This window comes from Globicephala melas, chromosome 12 (assembly GCF_963455315.2).
Source record: "Globicephala melas chromosome 12, mGloMel1.2, whole genome shotgun sequence".
In the NCBI taxonomy this organism is placed as follows: Eukaryota; Metazoa; Chordata; class Mammalia; order Artiodactyla; family Delphinidae; genus Globicephala; species Globicephala melas.
The window spans coordinates 87,894,052-87,914,889 of record NC_083325.1 but is presented as its reverse complement, the minus strand read 5'-3'; the positions used below and the strand labels follow the sequence as shown (position 1 = coordinate 87,914,889).

At 50.3% G+C, this 20,838-nt stretch overlaps 1 protein-coding gene across 1 annotated transcript; it reads right to left on the bottom strand.

The window, feature by feature from the left end:
• Positions 1-1,704: 1,704 nt before the first annotated feature.
• Positions 1,705-14,031, bottom strand: ADI1 (acireductone dioxygenase 1). The gene is made up of 4 exons (XM_030844523.3): positions 13,451-14,031; positions 11,322-11,441; positions 4,059-4,238; positions 1,705-2,885 (listed from the first exon to the last, which is right to left on the bottom strand). Exons 1-4 carry the CDS (start codon positions 13,568-13,570, stop codon positions 2,766-2,768), a joined length of 540 nt encoding a protein of 179 aa, XP_030700383.1. The 5' UTR covers positions 13,571-14,031; the 3' UTR covers positions 1,705-2,765.
• Between the last annotated feature and the right edge of the window lie 6,807 nt (positions 14,032-20,838).

Below are 20,838 nucleotides of genomic sequence, written 5' to 3'. Positions count from 1 at the left end.
TGTGAACGTCTGGTTTTCCTGAGCCTGGTGGGAACCGGAGGGTGGGGGGTGAGAGGCGGCCGGTGAGCAGCCCCCGTAAGGGCGTCGGCCGAGTGGCAGGGAAGCCACACTAGACAGACAGGAGGCTGCACCCGGGCTTCGCACATGCGACTGCCTCGTTCTGGCAAGATCGGCATGCGACACTTCCATATTTTAAAGCGCTGCTTTGGTGCAAGAATTCAACCTAGCAGCCGTGTTTTCTCAACCAAAACACTTACGACACGGGGCCCGGGGACAAGACACGAGAAACAGGGACCCAGAAAGCAAACCGAGAGAGACGTGGGGTGGCTGCGCCCCAAGCCCCCCGCAGCCCTTCCTGCTTCACCCCGGTTCCAGTCCTGACGAGACCACCACACTCCCTTCTGTTAGAGACCGACTTAGGAGTCTTAATGTTGAGAGTTCAGACGAGTAGCTTACTGTGTTCTTTGTAGACAAATTATCAACTGTATATGGACAAAACTAAAAACGTAACCAGTAATCTATAATTTTACTATCCAGAGAAAGCTACTGAGAATATTTTTTTGGGTGTAATGTATGTATATTGTTACCGAAAGGAGACTGCATTTTTTCTCTCAATAGATTATAAATAGCTTACATTTCAAAACGTATACAGTAATATCATTGGTACGTGAGTGAACACAGATGAAAGTAAATATAGGGAAATTCGCTGTAATATACTTACAACTTCTCTGTGGGTGTGGACGGAAGGAGTAGATGAGAACGCTTATCTGAAGGGCAGAAACAGCTGAACGCCCGCAGCGCTCTACCTGCTTCTAATTAGCGACAGTCAGTGGAGCACCTGGCCGGGAGGCTATCTGCAGCAGGGGCGGGGGCTGCCCTGCTCGCCCACCACCCTTCCTTCTGGATAAACGTCAGAGACGACGGAGCCACGCCCACTCAGGACACACGGACGAAGCACAAAGAGCGGAACACCCTAGGAAGGCAGGAGCCTTAAAGGCTGGATTTCAAGCACGGAAAGTACCGAGCGGCTAAAACGTCAGTTTGCTACATGTTTAACCTGGATCAAGGCAGGACAAGGTTGGCCGTTTCCTGGCTTGGCCACGCCTGCCTCTGGACGGAAACCACGGCACGGGCCCAAACCCGGCTGTCTCCTCACACGGTCGGGGTGCACGGCAGACACCCTCAGTAGGAACAAGGGGAAAGCGGGCATTGCTTTAAAGTGCCGACACGTGAACCAGTGTGAAGCTACCCCCAAGGGCAATTAATTCACGTTCTGGCTCATCACATCCCAGCCGTAGCCGCCCTCCAGTAAGTGCTACATGCCTTTCAAGAGAGGACACGTTTGTAAAATAACACACGTGGAGTCGTGTCTTACTCAACAAGCGGGTGCACCTGGCTCCAGACGGACAGCTCAGCTCACAGCCGTGTGCTCCTGGGAGACCCCGACGTAGCGTCCTGACGACTGTGAACGCACGAAGGACCGTGCTCTCTAGCGCTGTGCCAGGCCTGCAGGAGCCGCCCTTGCTCCGGGGCGTCCCTGGGGCCCCATCAAGGGAAGACCGAGGACAGCAGCACGCAAGGCCCTGGGGGGCTGGTGGTGTTATCATCGTGCTGCCAGCGCACACGTTAATCCTAAAATTCAGAATTTCCTCTGTGCCGTGGACACACACCCCCAAGAACAACGTGGAAGTGATGACAGATCGCTTTTCTTTTTTTTTTTTTAATTTGGCCGCACTGCCCAGCATGTGGGATCTTAGCTCCCAGTTCGATCTTAGACCAGACCAGGGATCGAACCCGTGTCCCCTGCATTGGGAGCGCAGAGTCTTAACCACTGGACCACCAGGGAAGTCCCGACAGATCACTTTTAACATAAAGATTTTTAATCCAGTTTAAAAGAAATACTTAAAGCAAACTGCCCTTCAAATATGAGGTTAATGTAGGGTTTTTCTATGATTATAACGAATTAGGTATAATTGTATCTCAGAATTGTTAACTAAAAAAAAGGTACAAGTTTTTCTGTTAAAATTCAAAGGCTTGATTGTAAAAGAGATTTACTGTAGGGAGTTTAACCTAGAAATCTCACCTGGAACAAGTAATAACCCAGATAAAATAAAAATTAATTGTACACACATACAATCCCACAAAGGATCTAACTGGGGTGATTTTAAGGAACCACATGTACCAGAATATAAGGGAACTCCAAGCCACAAGCATAACGTTAAGGCAGCTACTTTATCTTGAACAAAAACGTGGCATAATCAAGCGAGGGTCCCTAACACGCCAGCGCATGCCCCATGGCACCCCCTACCCAGCTTCCCCCGTGTTTGGGGAGAACAGTGTCTTCTCTCTGCTCACTCCTGTCATCCACTGTCACTCCTTCGCACAGGGCAGGCGTGGCCTCGCCTGGTATCTGCTTAAAGTCCAAGAATCGGGTCCAGATGGGGCAGCTAAGTGGCTGCGTTTGGGGCGCTGAAACTCACTGGGTCGCAGCTGAAGGCATGAGCTGACACAGGGCCACTGACCACTGATCCTGAATCAGAGAAAATGAGCGGATTTGCCCAGATCTCCACAGGTGCTTCCACGTGCAAACCGGTTCTATAGCGGCTCCCATTAAAACGTATTCTGATCCAACAGTCTCGCAGAGGAAAGCTCACCTAGCCTCAAGTCTACAACACAAAAGCAAAGAGAATACGACTGCTTTTCTGCTGCATCAGGCCTGAGACCTTCACAAGAGGGGCCGGGGTGCGCCAGACCCCAGGGCACCGCTAGGCCGTCTGCGCCAGAAACTCTAGGTACTGCCCGCGGGCCTCGAAGTGGTCAGCCGGCCGGTTGTACGCCGTCCACACTGGGTCTCCCACAAACAGCCGCATGGCCTTCACGTAGTTCTAGAAAACAAGCAAACACAGCAGCAACGGTTAGACCAGCTACGGAGGTTAACGCTCCTTGCTGTTTTATCCCTGGGTCTTAGCACTTTCTTCCATCTTCTGAGAGGCAGCGTCGGTGCCACGGCGAGAAGGCCTCGTGCTCGGGCGGCCAAAGCATCTGCGGCTCCAGCTCAGCGCTGACCCTGCACTCTCTCGGCAAACACCCCAGCCGTGAGCGCTGACCCCGCCTGGGCGTGTGCCCCTCCTCCCCTCCTGCTTCCTTTGGTACCGGTTTCCCACGAATTAGAAGGGAGGGCAGCCTGCGTCACAGTAGAAACGTGCACACCTGTCCATCCAGGGTTCACTTTCAGCAATTTATCCCTCAGGTACACTCACATAAGTACAAAATGACGAATGTGTGAGGTTACTTATTACGGCACCGTTTACAACAGCAAAAAACTGGAAACAGCTGGTGTACCCATCTGTAGGGGTCAGCCGTCAATGGGCTAAATCAGGGTACGTCCCACAGTGGACACCAGGCAGCTGTAAACAGGAACGAGGCCCTTTACATCCTGAAACGAAACGATCCCAAAGCACGGCGAGCAGAAAGAAGGAAAATGCAGCCCCGCCTGCAGCAGTCGGCTGCCTCCCGAGGAAAAGGGAAAGATACTGGCTCACGTTCGCCTGATATGCGTGACAGCGCGCTAAGGAGACTTTTAAGGACACAACAGTGGTTACTTTCAGGGAGAGATACTGGGCGCTGGGAACAGGGGTGCCAAGGCGACCCTTCTTCACACACCGCCTCATAATCCTGAGTTCTAAACCTAGTGCGTTCAGTTCCTAGCCAAAAATCGTGCTTAAATCTCAGATTCGTCCGAATCACACCCAGAGACCCTCAGAGCCGCCCTAGTCCTGCTTCTGTGGCCGGTCTCGGTGGCTCTACTGCACGACTGTTAAGGCCCAACTGAAATGCTCTTAAAATGACGAGGGAGCAGTGACCCTGAGACCCGCACAAAGCCGGACCCCTGGACGGATGCCTCCCGCTGACCTGCGTGCACGGGCCCGGGCGGGCGGGGGGCCCTGTGGCGCCGGCCACTCGCTCAGAGGTAGGTAGCATCCTCGCCTCCCGCCGCAGGGCTGAGTGTCCACGTCTGTGCACAGACCAGGCCCCAGCAGAGAAGACGAAAGGCCCACCTTCTCGTCCAGCGTGAAGCGGTGGTATATCCCGGCGGGGAGAGTGATCATGTCTCCTTTCTCCATGAAGATCCGGATCCACATGTCCTCTTTATCCCTTACGTCGAAGTACCCACTGCCATCCAGGATGTAGCGGATCTCATCATCCAGGTGTAAATGCTCCTCATAAAACATCTTAATCTAGAGCAGGAGGGGTTCTCGTGAGCCCTGAACACCAGGACTGAGCTGCCAGACACGTGCTCCACAGATAGGAATATCATCCTACGTACGAGGGGCAGGAGCTACAATGCTCTGTGGAGCCGACCGGTGGACTAGCGGGAAAGGAAAGAAGGAACACACGGCGCTTACCGCGTGCCGGGCAACGCTCTCAGTGCTTTATATGAATAACTCACTCAGGTGCTCTCTGCACCCCCCTTGGACAGATGAGGGATGTGGCTCAGAGAGGCTAGGTCGCCAGCCCAACATCACACAGCCTGGGTGTGTAGAGCCTAGACTCCCACGCAGACATCCTGGCTCCTGCAGCACACACGGCAGGCACGCTGATCGCACGCACACACACATCACGTGATCACACACCCCATCATGCTGATCACACACGCACACACACATCACGTGATCACACACCCCATCATGCTGATCACACTCACACACACACATCACGCGATCAAATGCACACACCATCACGCGATCAAATGCACACAGCAGTCGCGTTGATCACACGGGCAGATCAGAAGCCACGTGTGCACCGGAGGAAGGCAGTCACCGTCTCAACAAACACTTTCCACCTGTCCAAATGTACCTCTGTGTTTTTCAGATCTTTATCCCTCTAACGTTTATAATAAAAATATTCAAATACGAACAAAAGTTGAAAGAATTCTACAGTAAACGCCCATCTTGCCTCGTTATGATCTCCCATCTCTCCCCCTCCTGCGCAGTTTTAAAGCTTTCCTTGAATAATGTCGGCATGTTTCTGGAAAATCCACAGATGTTTGGAAAATCACCACTGACAGTGAGAGCACAGCACATGAACACCTCCCTGTCAACCCCGTGGGCTGGTGAGGCTGTGCGGACGGGCCCCCTGCCGCTCGGGGCCCAGAGCCCCCGGAAGGTCAGCACAACTGAGCATACGCTGACCCCGCACCCCTTATGGGGTTCACCCTGAAGAGACGCCCTGGCGACACACAATGTGCACACGTCACTCCCTGCCGTACTGGCCGTAGGACACTGGGAACAATTCACAGGCCCAAGCAGAGCGGGAGAATACACAGCGGACGGGAGACACCATCACGACAACCGGAGGCCAGCAGCGCGGGGCACAGCGGGGTCAGCGGTACGGTGTGGAGGAGGCGGGGACACGGATCTGCCCTGTTGCGTAATTTTGGCTTTAGAACCTAGTTATGTTTTACAGAGACATAAATAAAATGAAAACAGGCTTGGGGGCGGTGGCGGGGGGCCATACGTCTGAAATCAAGAGAGACGCTCATGACCAAAGAACCAAAGAAGGAAGAGAAAACTCATCTAAGCACCTTCTGAACACGTTACTTTGACTACATCCTCAGTCAGACAGGACCACAAACAAGCCTGGAACTCCAGGGACCGGTCTGCTGTTCGTAACAGCGTGGCTGCAGCTGCCACCCCGGAAGCACGGGGTGTGTAGAAGGGCCGGCGGGACTGGAGCCGGGTTCTTGCTGTGGGAGGACAGAGACCCGAGTATCTCTCTACAGACTGAGGAGTCGTCCCAGGAGTGTGACTGGACTCAGAGGCATCAGTGTGAACCAAAGATTGCTCTCACACGGACACGCACACACACGGGGACACACACACACGGACACACGGGGACACACACACACACACACACGGGGACACACACGGACACACACATACACACACGGACACACGCACATGGACACACACAGGGACACACACACGGACATACACATACAAGCGGACAAACATATACACACGGATACATACATATACACATGGGCACACACATGCACAGACACACACATACAGACACACGGACATACAGATATACATATGTGCACACACATATACACAGACACACGCACACACATACATACATATGGATACACACAGATGGACACAAACGCAGACACACATACGTACACGGACACACACATATACGCACACACACAGACACAATACACACACGGACACACAAGTACACATACACACACGGACACACACACTCTCTCTCTCTCTCTCTCTCTCTCCCCCCCCTCATCCAGTTGGCAGAAGGACCTGGGCACTGACCCCAGAGTAGCAATGAGGGCACCAAGCGCCCTGTCTGGGTTTCTAAGTCCCCGGAAGAACAGCCGATTCCAGGGCCGGGTGGGGGGAAAAGCCTGGAACACGCTGACCCAGAAAGCACGGAGGTGCTGATGAGCATGAGGGGACACGTCAGGAGGGCAGGGGCCACTGACAGGGGTGCCCACTTGCCGAGTCTGGAACAATCTGAACATCAAAGTGGATCATGGCAGGAATGGACTACAGAGCATGAGGAAAATAAGACTCCATAAGCCTGTGTGGATGTAAATCAACAGCAGAGAACGGAGAGGCCAGCTCAGTACAGGAGGATGACGGCTGGAAGGGCACCGTTTTCACCCTGACACTGACACTGTTTCAGGCAGGAACCATCAAGATTTACTAAAATCACCAAGTCAAAGTTTGATAGAAAACACGATATTCACAGTCGAAAAGTAACTCTCGACAAATTTCTTATTCGTTACACAGGGAAAAAAATGGTCACTTCACAACGCAGAAACTTGATGGGCACCAGCCTAACCAAGTTTAGCATCACCGGTGACACAACCCTGACAGCACGTGCCACCCGACAGGGTACCCTGGGCAGACACAACACCACTTCTGTAGAATTCCTGCCAAAAACACACAACCTGAGTCTAACCACGAGGAAACCTAAGGCAAACACGAGATAATCAGATAACAAAGAAGTTTGTTTTACAAGAACAAGAGAGATATGCCTGTATTAGGGACAGGGTTTTATTTCAGGAGAGAAGCTATTCTACAAGATGGTAATGATGAAAATAATCTAACTACTAGCATTTACAATATATGAGCCCCTTCTGTGGAAGATGGGAAGTCTAAAATTCCAAGTAAGAAAACACCATTTAAATCTCAGAGGATCTCATGACTCAGTAGGGCACTTGGTGAAAACTTCCGTCATTTTGTAAGGTGTTATAATATTTGTGCTCTGAGTGACAAGAATAATTTGATATAGAACAAAGTAAGGAGATAAAAAACACAAAACACATCTATTTTAAACAATTTTGGTGTCGCTGCACCACTTTCATTCTTAGGTCAACGTGCTAAGTGTTGGTTCACCTACTTACATTTTCTTTTTCAGGAACACACACAGAAGACATCCAAGCTAATGGAAGGGAGCCTTCCTGGCGGGTTCAGCAGAAAGAGCCTGAGACCAGGGGGAGGACCTGGGTTCTGGGCCTGGCTTTATCAACATGACCATGGGAAGCGGTCCACACCCCCTCCAGGTGTCCAGTGATAAGACTAAGAGGCTAAAGCTCAGTGAGCCATTTATTTTCCTCAGAGCTTCACAGTTCATAGCTCAGCTCGATGAAAGAAAAAGTCTTGGGACCAACGCAACTGCCAACTTTTTTTTTTTTTTTTTTGCGGTACACGGGCCTCTCACTGTTGTGGCCTCTCCCGTTGCGGGGCACAGGCTCCGGACGCGCAGGCTCAGCGGCCATGGCTCACGGGCCCAGCCGCTCCGCGGCATGTGGGAGCTTCCCGGACCGGGGCACGAACCCGTGTCCCCTGCATCGGCAGGCGGACTCTCAACCACTGCGCCACCAGGAAGCCCCTACACAGCTGCCAACTTTTGTCAAGAAAGAAAAATTCTAAGACAACTATTATTGTCGCTATTGTTTCATAACGGAGTCACCTTATTCCTGAGAAAGCAAAGATAACAATTCCAAAAACAAGGCAGTCATTTAACTTATTAAAAACTCTGCACGTCTGTTTTCTCATTTTGCCAAGGATCAGTGAGTTTCTTTATTAACGGGCACCCGGGAATTACCATAAAACTAACAACTTAAAACAACCCTGACTTCACTTCCATATGAGACGGGGTAACAGAAACTGGATTTCCCCTCCCACCTCCAACAGTCAAAACAAACACAATATAAGAAATAATGGTTTGCAAAACACCAGACACCAGGAAAGGGAAGAAAGTGACCCATGAGGCAGAAACAAGAGAGGGGAACCCTACTCCTGCTCTAGCTCACACCTTGAGAGAGTTCTCAGGCGGTGGTGCAGGGAGCGGGGGACCCAGGCAGGGCACCCTGAGCTGAAGAGCAGAGCTGAGCATCTGGGGAGACCAAGGGAGCTAGTATGCAAGACGGGAGTGCCCAAGGAGAGAGCTTCACAGAGAAAATCCCAAAGACCCGCAGAGGAGCTCCCTCCAGTATTCTGAGAGCGCATCTGAACGGGCCTAGGAAGACTACCTGAGGCTGGGAGAGAACCACTCGGATTCTTCAGGATTGAAAGGAGCAGCTCCTGGCACTGACACCGACCCAGGAACAGTGCCCCTCCTACCAGTCAGACTGGGAAAACCTCACTGTTCACGGGGCTTTGTGTGGTGTACACAAAGGAACTGTGCTTCCTTAGTGGGGAATAATTAGCTATAGGTTGGTCTACCTAACAAGTCTTAAAGGAAAGACCCAAAAGGATCAAATTGTTTCCAATAAGCTTACATGCATTCCAGAACAAAACTCAAGAATATTTATACTGATACAACAATATCCAGCACCCAAGGGAACAAAATCACAGTGTCTGGCATCCAATCAAAAATTACCAAACACGCAAAGAAGTGAGAAAACATGACCTTTAACCAGAAGATAAATCAATCAACCAAGACCAACTCAGACTTGAGTTTCCAAATGGAAACAGGGACTCATGCAACAGAGTAAGGAGCATCAGAAATGCTAACTATACGGTAATTAAAGAGTATTTTTAAATAGGATTTAAACCTCTTCACAATATAATTTACTACTTAAAAATGAAAACAGGGCTTCCCTGGTGGCACAGTGGTTGAGAGTCCGCCTGCCAATGCAGGGGACATGGGTTCGAGCCCTGGTCTGGGAGGATCCCACATGCCGCGGAGCAACTAGGCCCGTGAGCCACAACTACCGAGCCTGCGCATCTGGAGCCTGTGCCCCACAATAAGAGAGGCCACAACAGTGAAAGGCCCGCGCACCGCGATGAAGAGTGGCCCCCACTCGCCGCAACTAGAGAAAGCCCTCGCACAGAACTGAAGACCCAACACAGCCAAAAATAAATTAATTAATTAATAAAAAATAAAATAAATAAAAAATAAATAAAACCCTAAGGCAATCACTAAAACATTTTTTTAAATGATAAGCTAAGAGGAAAGAAAACAGAATCACACAAAATGCTCAATTAAAATCAGACAAGGAAGAAAAAGAGGAGTACATTTTTTAAATAATAAAGAACAAGTATAATAAATTAAAAGTTACAAATATGGTATATATCAATCCAACCACATCAATAATCAATTTAATGTGAATGGTCTAAATCCATCAATTAAAAGACAGAGACTGTCAGAATAGATTAAAAGCAAAAAACAAACAAACAAAAAACCCTCTAACTATATGCTGTCTATGGGAAATCCACTATAAATATAAATACACAAATAGGTTAAAAGCGAAGATCTGGAGAAAGAAACACCATGTTAACACTAATCAAAAGAAAGCTCAAGGAGCTACATTACTTTCAGACAAAGCAGACTTCAGTACAAGAAACTCACAAGGGATAAAGGTGTATACTATGTAATGACAAAAGGGCCAAATCTCCAGGAGGACATAACAGTCTTAAACAAGTATGCCTCTAACAACAGTAAGGATACAGTTGAACTGAACAGCACCATCAATCAACTGGAAATAATTGACATTCACAGAATACTTCAACCAACGACAGCAGAACACACATTCTTCTCAAGCTCACATGGCGCCTTCACCAAGATGGACTATATTCTGGCCCATAAAACAAGACTCCACATATTTACAAGGACTCACATCATACAAAACACACTCTCTCACTACAATGGAGCTAAATCAGAAACTAACAGAAGACAAAGCTCTGGAAAAGTCCCCAAATAACTGGAAACTAACATATGTCAAGAAACCTATATAGTTCAAAGAAGAAATCAAAAAGGAAGTTAATTCGGAGATATTCTAAATTGAATAAAAATGAAAATTTGTGTGATGCCACTCAAGCAGCACACAGGGGAACATTTACAGAACTAAACACCTATATTAAAAAAGAAGAGGGGTTTCCCTGGTGGCGCAGTGGCTGAGAGTCCGCCTGCCAATGCAGGGGACACGGGTTCGTGCCCCGGTCCGGGAGGATCCCACATGCCGCAGACCAGGTGGGCCCGTGAGCCATGGCCGCTGAGCCTGCATGTCCGGAGCCTGTGATCCGCAACGGGAGAGGCCAAAACAGTGAGAGGCCTGCGTACCGCAAAAAAAAAAAAAAGAAGGAAGGCTTCACGTCAATGACCTCAGCATCCACTTTAAAAAATTAGAAAAAGAAGAGTAATTAAACCCAAGGTGAGTAGAAGAAGGCAAATAAAGACAAGAGCAGAATTCAAGATAATAGAGAACAGAAAAACAATATTGAAAAATCAATGAAACCAAAAGCTGTTTGGTAAGATCAACAAAACTGATAAACTTCTAGCGGAACTTGGGCAAAGGAGAGAAGGGACACAAATTACCAATATCAGGAATGAAGGAGACAGCACTACAGATTCTACAGATATTGTGAGGATAATAAGGGAATAGTCTGAATAACTTCATGCCAATGAATCTGACAACTCAGATGGAATGGACAAATGCCTTGAAGGACACAAACTACTTAAGATTATTCAAGAAACAGATATTCTGGATAGCCCTATATCTGGTAAAGAAATTGAATTCGTAGCTAAAAACCTTCCTACAAAGAAAGCTCCAGGCCCATATGACTTCACTGGTTAATCTGCCAAACATTTAAGGAAAAATGAAACCCATTCTACACATACTCTTCCAGAAACCTGAAAAGCAGGGAGTATTTCGCAGCCTATTCTATGAGGCCAGCATTACTCTGATATAAAACCAAAATGAAGACATTAAAAAGGAAAGAGAAGCTTGTGTTTATTAGTAGCAAATATAATGATTCCCCTCTTCAAATACTTTACAGCTCTCTCACCTTTTCTTCGTAATTTGGTAGTCTGTCTTTGCATATGGTTATTATGTCCATCCAGGAGTAGTTTCTCTCCTTTCGGATCTTCTCTAATTCCGGATCATTCTCGTATTTGTCGGCATCCAGCTAAAAGAGTTTAAAACACAAACAGGAGGCCACATGAGTGCATCGAGACATTCTCTCTCTGGATCTCCAATATCATACTCCAAATTTATCATCCAGTCCTTTGTCCATACTAAACCAACCTTTCTCCCCCTCCTTTCCCTATTTCTTTTAATGGTTTTCCCACTCTCCATAACAGCTAAAAACTACGCAGTTGTGTTTAATTCCCACCTCCCTTCTCCGCAACGGTCCTGCCTGGGGGATTCCAGTCCCACCGTCAGGAGCCCAGGGGAAGCTCTCATCGCCTCAAGCCTGTCCACACCGCCATGCCCTGTTCCTCTGCCACCAATCCGCTCTGCAAGTCTAACTGATCTCTCGATAGCATCTCTTTGGTTACGTTGTTTCCCTGGGCCAAAACACCTGAAGCTGTCAGAGCCTACAAATAAAAGGCAAAATCCTTAGACAGAGACAAGAGGCCTTCTACCACCTGGCCCGGGCTGCCTTTTCTACTCCTCTGTCCCTATTCCCTGTTTTTAAAACACCTACATTCTAAACCAAATGCGATTATGGGCTGCTCTTCAAAAACACCCGATGCTTCACAGCCCCACACCCCTGCTCCTGACACCTTCCTACGCCTGGAACGGCCTTTCCCTGTTTCCACTTATCACAATCCCATCAACTGTTTAACGTCCTTTTTTTTTTTTTTTTTTTTTTTTTATTTTGCGGTACGCGGGCCTCTCACTGCTGTGGCCTCTCCCGTTGCGGAGCACAGGCTCCGGACGCGCAGGCTCAGCGGCCATGGCTCACGGGCCCAGCCGCTCTGCGGCATGTGGGATCCTCCCGGACCCGGGCACGAACCCGTGTCCCCTGCATCGGCAGGCGGACTCTCAACCACTGCGCCACCAGGGAAGCCCTAACGTCCAATTTTAAGGTCATCTTCTTCATGAACCACACCCCTGGGCCCCAAACACCATTACTATGAACTCCTCCTTAAAACTACTGGCAAAGAATTTCACACATTTTGCCTTATGTTGCAATAAAATGCGCATGGTATCCCAACTACTGAACAGCAAACTCAGAATACCTCAAAGTACTAGTCGGCGATACGTTAGCTGCTAAAAGACGACTCCCCAAATGAGCAGATCCACACAGTACGCACTAGTGCACCATCCACCTTGAAACCCTGAGCGCGTGAGCGCTTCCTACCGCCCTGCGGCGGCACTAACAGAACAGGCAAAAAGGCTCCCCCTGCTGTCGCCGCTCAAGCGCGGTGATTATTAAGAAAGGTACGAAAATACAGAGTAAACGAAGTTTAATTTCGACAGCCCTTTGCCTCACCATCCAGAGCACAACGAGAAGGCAGGAGAAACTGGGTTTGATCTCCTGGAAAACCGCAAAGGTGACTTTTACAGCGTCTTACTGTATCCTTTGGGTACATTCAGAAGTTGGCCACCGTCTCACACCCGCTCTTAAACTGTCACATGTACCGCGAAATCCCAAGTGCAGGGATTTGCAGTAAAACTAACTTATTTTCTTCTCAGAACACACCCGATACTGCCCTGAAGACACCGCCTTCCAGGAGGTCGTGGGGGGCGCCCCGGCCCCTCCCCCGGAGACCCGCACTCGCCGCGGGCCCTCCAGGGACCCCAAGCCCTCCCGCCCCGCCCGTCCCGCCTTCAACCCGGACGGCCGACGACCCCGCCGGCACCGGACCCTCCGCCACGTTCCGACGGCTCACACCCTGCCCCCGCCTCGCCCTGGGCGCCAACACCCCATCCCCCCAAACCCCAACCCCCCAACCCCGCTACTGAGCCTGCGCAGTGCGCACCACGGCCTGGACGCCGACCCCCGGCCCCGCCGCCGGGCATGCGCAGGGCGCAGGGCGCACGGGGTCCCATCATGGCGGCGGCCCCCGTTCCCGGGGGCGCGGGGCGCGCGGGAACTCAGGGATGAGCGGAGGGCTTGCCCGCCCGCGACCCCGCCCCAGAGCCCCCGCCCCGCAAGACCCCGACCGCGCCCCCGGTCCCGCGTACCTTCCAGTAAAGGACCCCGAGCCCGCGCAGCTGCTCCAGGCCGACCGGGCGCGCGGGCTCCCCGCGGTGGGGGCGCCGCGGGTCGTCGGCCGACTTGTCCATGTACCAGGCCTGCACCATGGCCGGGCCCGGGGGCAGCGTCGCCGCCTGACCCCGGACCTGCTCGGGCCGGTCTGAGCCCGGGACCTGCACCCGGGACCCGCGCGGGCTGCCCCTCCCCCGACCCCTCCCCCGGGAGCCGCCGGGAGGGAGGGAAGGAAGGAAGGAGGGAGGGAGGGTGGCGCGGGAAAGGAAAGCGGGAGGGAGGGCGGCGCGGGAAAGGAAAGCGGGCGGGACGCGCTCCGAAGGCCCCGGGCCGAGGGCTTCCTTCCCGCGGGCCGGCGGATGGGCTCCGAGCGCGGGGCAGGTGTCCCCCGAGGGCTGTCTGCCGGCTCGGCTCAGGCCCGGTGACCACCCGGAGCCGAACCTGAGCGGGGCCAACCGCCCACCCGTGGCTGTCAATCAGCTCCTCGTGCAGGAGGCCGAGTGTGGCCCGGCCCTGCGTGAACTCAGTCGTCCGGGGGAGGGGTTGCTTGGCCGGCACTGTGTTCCCGCTGCACGGGATCGGGTATAATTCAGCGCCCTCGAGCACCGCGCACATGCCTCGCGGGGTGAGGGCTACAGTCTCCTTGAACATCCAGACGCCATCTTGTGAAGCAATTTATACCGCGATTAAATAGTTTGTATTTTACAGCGAAGAAAGCAAATGCCAAAAAAAAAGAGTGATTTTTGTTAAGCCCGTGCCGCTGAGATGGTGCACAGCTGTGGCTTGAGGCTAGATCAAGTCACCACAGAGGACCCCCGGCATCATTCCGGGTGGGATATTGTACTCTCCGTCCCCCCATGTTTACAGTATCAGCAGTCTGCAATACCACCCTATAATTTTAAATTGCTTCCTTTTTCCCTTTTTCATCTCATCTCCTTTCCCTATATAATGTCATGTCCTAGAATAAATACAAGCTTCCCAATCCTTGAATTTCTAATCAGTTTAGCTGACAAGGGGGGAAAAATCCAGCTGCTCAATCAGCCTAGGTTTATCTCTTCAAATCGATCAATCAAAGAGATCAGCTTATCTCAGCCATTCACCCCAGTGTCTGTAACAGGGAATCAAGTAACTAGAACACGTGTGGGACTCAGGCTGGACCGCTCTCAGACAGCACATCCCCAAAGCAGACAGCTGACTCTAGAACCTCCAGAAATACTGTGTGAAGAGCACACTTTTATTTCAATTCGGTTCCGTTGCACCCTGACTGCAAACACAGGATGCAACGTGTGGGCACGTGCCCACATCCTTCTTAGAGAGCCTGTCTCTCCAGCGCCTCATTTGACAATTACTGCTCATCCTTCAGGGTTCCACGTGAGACATCACTGCCCACTTTTTTTCTGCCCCTCACTGCTCTCCCCTTCCCTCCTCACCCTTCTCACCACTCCCTCAGTTTCCCAGATCCAACCACAGCCTCTGTTCTCATCAGCCAGTTCATTACAGCCGCCACTCCCTGTTCCTTCAGCCCGCTCCTTACCCCGCCCCCCCAGTTGTGGCTCCTCTCCGCATGCCCACAACATTGTGGAGTGTACCAGGGCTAATAAGTACCGCAAAACTAACGTGGCCAAACCGAACTCGAGTCCCGCACATCCAAACATGCCTCTCTCTATCCTTTGCCAACTCCGTAAACAGCAGCTCCAACCACCCAGTGCCTTGATCCAAAAGCCTCGGGGTTTTCCTATTTCCTCTCCCTCACCCTCAACATCCAGTCCTACCTACAGCGAATCCTGTGGATTTGAGCTTCCAAACACACCACAAATCCCCTCACATCCCTGCGTCCTCCTCCTCCTGCCTGTCGTCTTGCCTGATGGAGCTGCTGACAACTGGAATCGACCGCCTGCTTCCATCTCTGCCCCACTGCAGTCCGTCCTATGCAGAGCGTATACTTAAAAGCACAAACCAGGGGCTTCCCTGGTGGCGCAGTGGTTGGGAGTCCGCCTGCCGACGCAGGGGACACGGGTTCGTGCCCCGGTCCGGGAAGATCCCACATGCCGCGGAGCTGCTGGCCCCGTGAGCCATGGCCGCTGAGCCTGTGCTCCGCAACGGGAGAGGCCACAACAGTGAGAGGCCGCGTACCAGAAAAAAAAAAAAAAAAAAAAAGGCGAACGAGCATAATTCCCCAGTCCCTGTGAGCATGCTTCACGAACTGATTTCCTTCAAAGAGTGAAAAAGAAGGAAAAATAAATAAAAACTAACTAAAAAAAAAAAAAAAAACCACAAACCAGATCATGTCACTGCTCGACTTTAACCCTCCTTGCTAACTCTGCCCTGGCTCCACGGCCCGTGTGGCTGGCGCCTGACCACCTCTCCCTCTTGTTCTCTGCCCTCCGCCTGCCCGGGCCTCCACCTGCATCTCCCGCCCCTCCTCGCTGCCAGGGCTTTGACATGCAGTTGTCCCACCTTCCTTCTTTGCTCTTCCTTTCTCCAAGCACTTTTCTCCTGCGTACTTCCATTTTTCAGCGTAAATATCCTTTTTTTTAAAATTTTTTTGGCCTCATGGTGCAGCTTGTGGGATTTTAGTTCCCCGACCAGGGATCAAACCCACGCCCCCTGCATTGGAAGCACATAGTCTTAACCACTAGACCGCCAGGGAAGTCCTGTCGGTTGTTTTCTTAAAAGACAGGCTCGGGACTTCCGTGGTGGTGCAGTGGTTAAGAATCTGCCTGCCTATGCAAGGGACACGAGCTGGATCCCTGGTCTGGGAAGATCCCACATGCCGCGAAGCAACTAAGCCCGTGTACCACGACTACTGAGCCCACACACCACAACTACTAAAGCCCGTGCTCCGCAACAAGAGAAGCCACCGCGGTGAGAAGCCCGCGCACCGCAACGAAGAGTAGCCCCCCCGCTCGCCGTAACTAGAGAAAGTCCGCACGCAGCAACAAAGACCCAATGCAGCCAAATATATATATATATATATATATATATATATATATATATATATATATATATATATATAAGGCTCAGTTCATTTTGGGGAAAATGTCTGCCAAACACCCTGGTTGGAATAACCATAGTTATTTGGTGGCAAGCTCAGCTTGCAGCTCAATCATACAGGAGCTTTTTCCCTCAAAACAACCAGGGAACTTTGGCAAACAGTAGAGATGCTTTCTGTATGCTTCCTGCTTTGCCCCAGAGGTATTACAAAGATGTCTACTGGGGGGGGGGTCAAGATTAATAAAATTAATAATTTTTACTATTTCATCAGGACAGTCTTAAGAGAAACGGGGCTTTGTTTTGCTTTGTCTTGTGAGGGACATGATCAATGCTAGTAGTTTTGTGCTGCGGCCCAAGCCACCCTCAGGCAGCAACAACGTGACCCACCCGGCTTCACCCCGTTCCTGCAGCGCGCAGCCCCGGGAGAAGCGGGTACTGTCCTGGCATCCTCACCAAGCTGCTCTCGTCCGCTCACCTGCCCTTTAAGAACGCAGCTCTCTGGAACAGACCCAAACCGCTATGTGTAAAATAGAGAAGCAACAAGGAATTACACCCATTGTCTTGTAATAACGTACAATGGAGTATAATCTGCGAAAATGCTGAGTCACTATGTTGTACACCCGAAACTAACACTGTAAATCAACTATACTTCACTGATTAAAAGAAAAAAAATGCAGCCCTCAGCTCTGTTGTTTAAGGTGCAGGTGACTGAAATCCAACAAGCTGCTTAAGCAGACAAGACAAAACAGAGGTCCTGGCTCACGTTACTGAGAAAGGTTAGAGCATCCCTTGCCTTGAGCGCAAGTGGATTTGGGGCTCGGAGGAACTTAACAGCTCTGTCTGTCTCTGCCTGTGTCCGTCTGTCTGTCTCTCTCTCCACATCCCAACTAGCTTTTCTCTGTGCTTTGGCTTAATTCTCATCCACCGGGATGAGCTTTTTGTACATGTCAGGAAACAGCCACCAGTAGCTCTGAAACTGCTTGTAATTCAGGGAAAAGGAGCTCTTGATGTAGTGTCTGGACATCCAGTCTCATGGAAGTTTCCAGGTGGCCAAGCAAGAGCCACGTGTCCACGCCGTGGGTCTCTGTGGGAGTCCGAGGCCTGGTTGTGGCCACGTGGGCAGCCGTCAGGGAAGCCCCGAGCCTGGCAGCCCCATCACGGCCTCAGGATGGACAGGGAGACAGCGTGGCCCCAGGAAAGAAGGAACAGCTGGGCAGACAGCACAACGGATGCTCACGACAAATGCAAACTGCCAAATCCTCCTACTTTTGGAGAGTTTCTAATAAAGAGAATAAAAGAGGTGAGCAAAACGGCTCTCGGCTTCTCATCCTTCTGTGTCTTCAGCTCAACACCCGTCCCTCCCGGGCCCTCAGGCTAACCCCAGTCCAGGCGATGCCAGAGCAAACCCAATTCCACGGCGGGAGGCTGTGTCTAAACTCCTCTCCCATTAGGGCCAAACTTGAGCGAATGTCTTTAAATGGAAGAAGCTGGAAGGCTTTCCGGAACATATAGAAAATGTTCAGGGAGATTGGGCGTAATAAATAATGGAGGACATGGCAATAGCTAGAAGCTACAAAAGACCACCTGGGCGAAAAGCACTGTTTCAGGAGCGTTTTAAAAGAGAGAGCTAGAAATAAAAGTTTTTTGTGAAACACAAGGGTCCATCCATCAATAAATGTAGAGTTAGCAGTAAGACCTACGGAATGAAACCAGTGGGACGGCCCCAGATCCCACAAGTCAAGAAGACCTGGCAAGTTCACTAACTCCGCACATAAAAGGACAAGAACTTTAATAGAATGGAGCTGGGTGACTGAGAATTGGATGCCTATGAAACTGTTCTTTTTTGTGTGTATATTTGAAAAATTCTGATACTAATTTTTACAAAAAGTTCTGGGATTTTGAACTGAGAAACAAGCCATCTGTGCATGTAAATTTTTTCAGCTGAAAAAGGGAGCACGAGTCTGGATTTCTTAACAAAGAAGGAATGTTCAGGACCAGCTGCCTAGAGGCCCCAGTCAGCAAAATTTTGTTCAAACTAATTAAAAGGAAAACGTTTCTCTTGATCTTAATGCATCTCTGAAATGAGGTCGAAGACATCCACACAACCTTAGCCTCCTTTTCCTGGGGGGGAAATGCAGGCATATTTACAGCATGTCAGTGAATCATCCCAAACCTTCGTGCCTCCAGGATGAAAATAAAACCGAATGTTTATTCCAGTGTGAGGTCACCTCTCCCATCTTCACTTGTCATCTTTGGGATCCTAGTGTCCCCCAAACCCTTGTTCCAATAAAGCCTTTCCCCAGATGTGTTCCAAGTCACATATGTTGAGGAAACTGACTCAAAAAAAAGGGTTTTGAGGTCAAACACTGAGGAAACTGCTGATGTTATCTCTCTTCTGAAAACTGGTGATGTTTGTCATGGAGAAATTGTCTAATGGTGACAAAACTTGTCCCCATTCTAGAGTGGCAACCACTAATGCTAAATGTGTCCCACAGAACAGTCTCTGGTAAACACTGTCAAACGTTCAGAAATATCAGAAGTGGAGCCAATGCAGCACCAGAGTGGTAATTAGTAAGAATTTATTGTGCACACACCAAAAAGAGCTTGAAAACCAGGAGGACTCCAACCAAAACACAAAAGGTGGAGAGGGGTAAATTGGGAGATTGGGGTTGACATATACACACTACTATACATAAAACAGATGAATAAGACCTACTGTATAGCACAGGGAACTCTACTCAATACTCTGTAATGACACATATGGGAAAAGAACCTAAAAAAGAGTGGTTATATGTATAACTGATTCGCTTTGCTGTACACCTGAAACTAACACAACATTATAAATCAACTATACGCCAATAAAAATTTAAAAACAAACAAACAAACAAACACAGAAGGAAGCTGGGGTGTACGGTTATAAAGCAGCAGGTGTAGCAAGGAGGCCGTGACTGCTGACTCTTCACAGTGATTGGCTACAATACTAGAAAATTTTTAAAAGGTAGGGAATTGGTCAGTGGTTACCTCATAACCAATTTGGGGGAAACCATTTGAGTTTTGCCCGTGATTTGCAGAGTCCTAAGCAAGAAATGACCCAGGTCAAGGTGGTCTTGCAAAATAAGCTAAATGAAGCTTTGTTTGTGTGGCCAAAGTGGTTTTGTCTGCTCAGGGAAATTTCAGGGCTGGTCTCCGTTTGTTTTTGATTTTAACCCCGCCCATGTTGGGGGCAGGAAGCAGAAACACGAGAAGGCCAACTGAGTAAAGTATTAGGACTAAATCTTCTTAGTAATAAAAACCACAAGACTGTATAAATAATAGATACTGAAATCTGAACTATAAGGATAATTTTTCAGAAAGCAAATCTCACTCTGATGAAAAGTAAAACTTTTGCCGAAGTGACAGATTCCCACCGGTCAAGTATGCAGTGACTCAGCACATCTGGGCCCTTAAACAGCTGATCCCCTAAACGCTGGGCTGGGTCCAGCTGTCCCTGAAGGAGTCAGCGGGGCGCTGGTGTCCTCTCAGAGCCGGCCGAGCCCCGCCCCACCCCTTCCCCCATTCTCAGTCTGCCTGCTCCATCCAGTTCCGAATCTCCTACTTCCGGCCGAGAGCCTGCCCCTGGTTTTCTTTTTTTTAAAAAAATAATTTATTTATTTTTTTAATTTTTGGCTGCGTTGGGTGTTTGCTGCTGCGTTTGCTGCTGCGTGCGGGCTTTCTCTAGTTGCAGCGAGCGAGGGCTACTCTTCGTTGCGGTGCGTGGGCTTCTCTTGTTGAGGAGCACGGGCTCTAGGCACGTGGGCTTCAGTAGTTGCAGCACTTGGGCTCAGTAGCCGTGGCTCGCGGGCTCTAGAGCGCAGGCTCAGTAGCTGTGGCGCACGGGCTTAGCTGCTCCGCGGCCTGTGGGATCCTCCCGGACCAGGGCTCGAACCCGTGTCCCCTGCATTGGCAGGCGGATTCTGCACCACCAGGGAAGTCCCTGCTCCCGGGTTTCCTGCTCTGCTCAGACCCTTCAGATGAGGCTCTGTTTTGCAATTCATTCAACAAATATTTACCGGGTACGTGCTCTGTGCCAGGCGCTGTCCTAGGCCCTGGGATGCAACAGTAAGCAAACAGGAAAAAAAACTCCCTGGCTTCACAGAGTGTAAGTTCGAATAAGGGGGACAAGCGAAAAGCAACGGCCTGTGGGTCAGATGGTGGCAAGAACATGACACAGGTGAAGAGGAAGAAAAGTGCCAGCCCCGTGCATGTGTGTATGCGCACACGTGTGTGTGACAGTGACAGAGAGGGAGGCAGGGAGTTGGCACTGGGGACAGGGAAGCAGAATTGCACTCGTCTGAGGCGTGGCCAGGAAGGCTCCAGGTTAAATGACCTT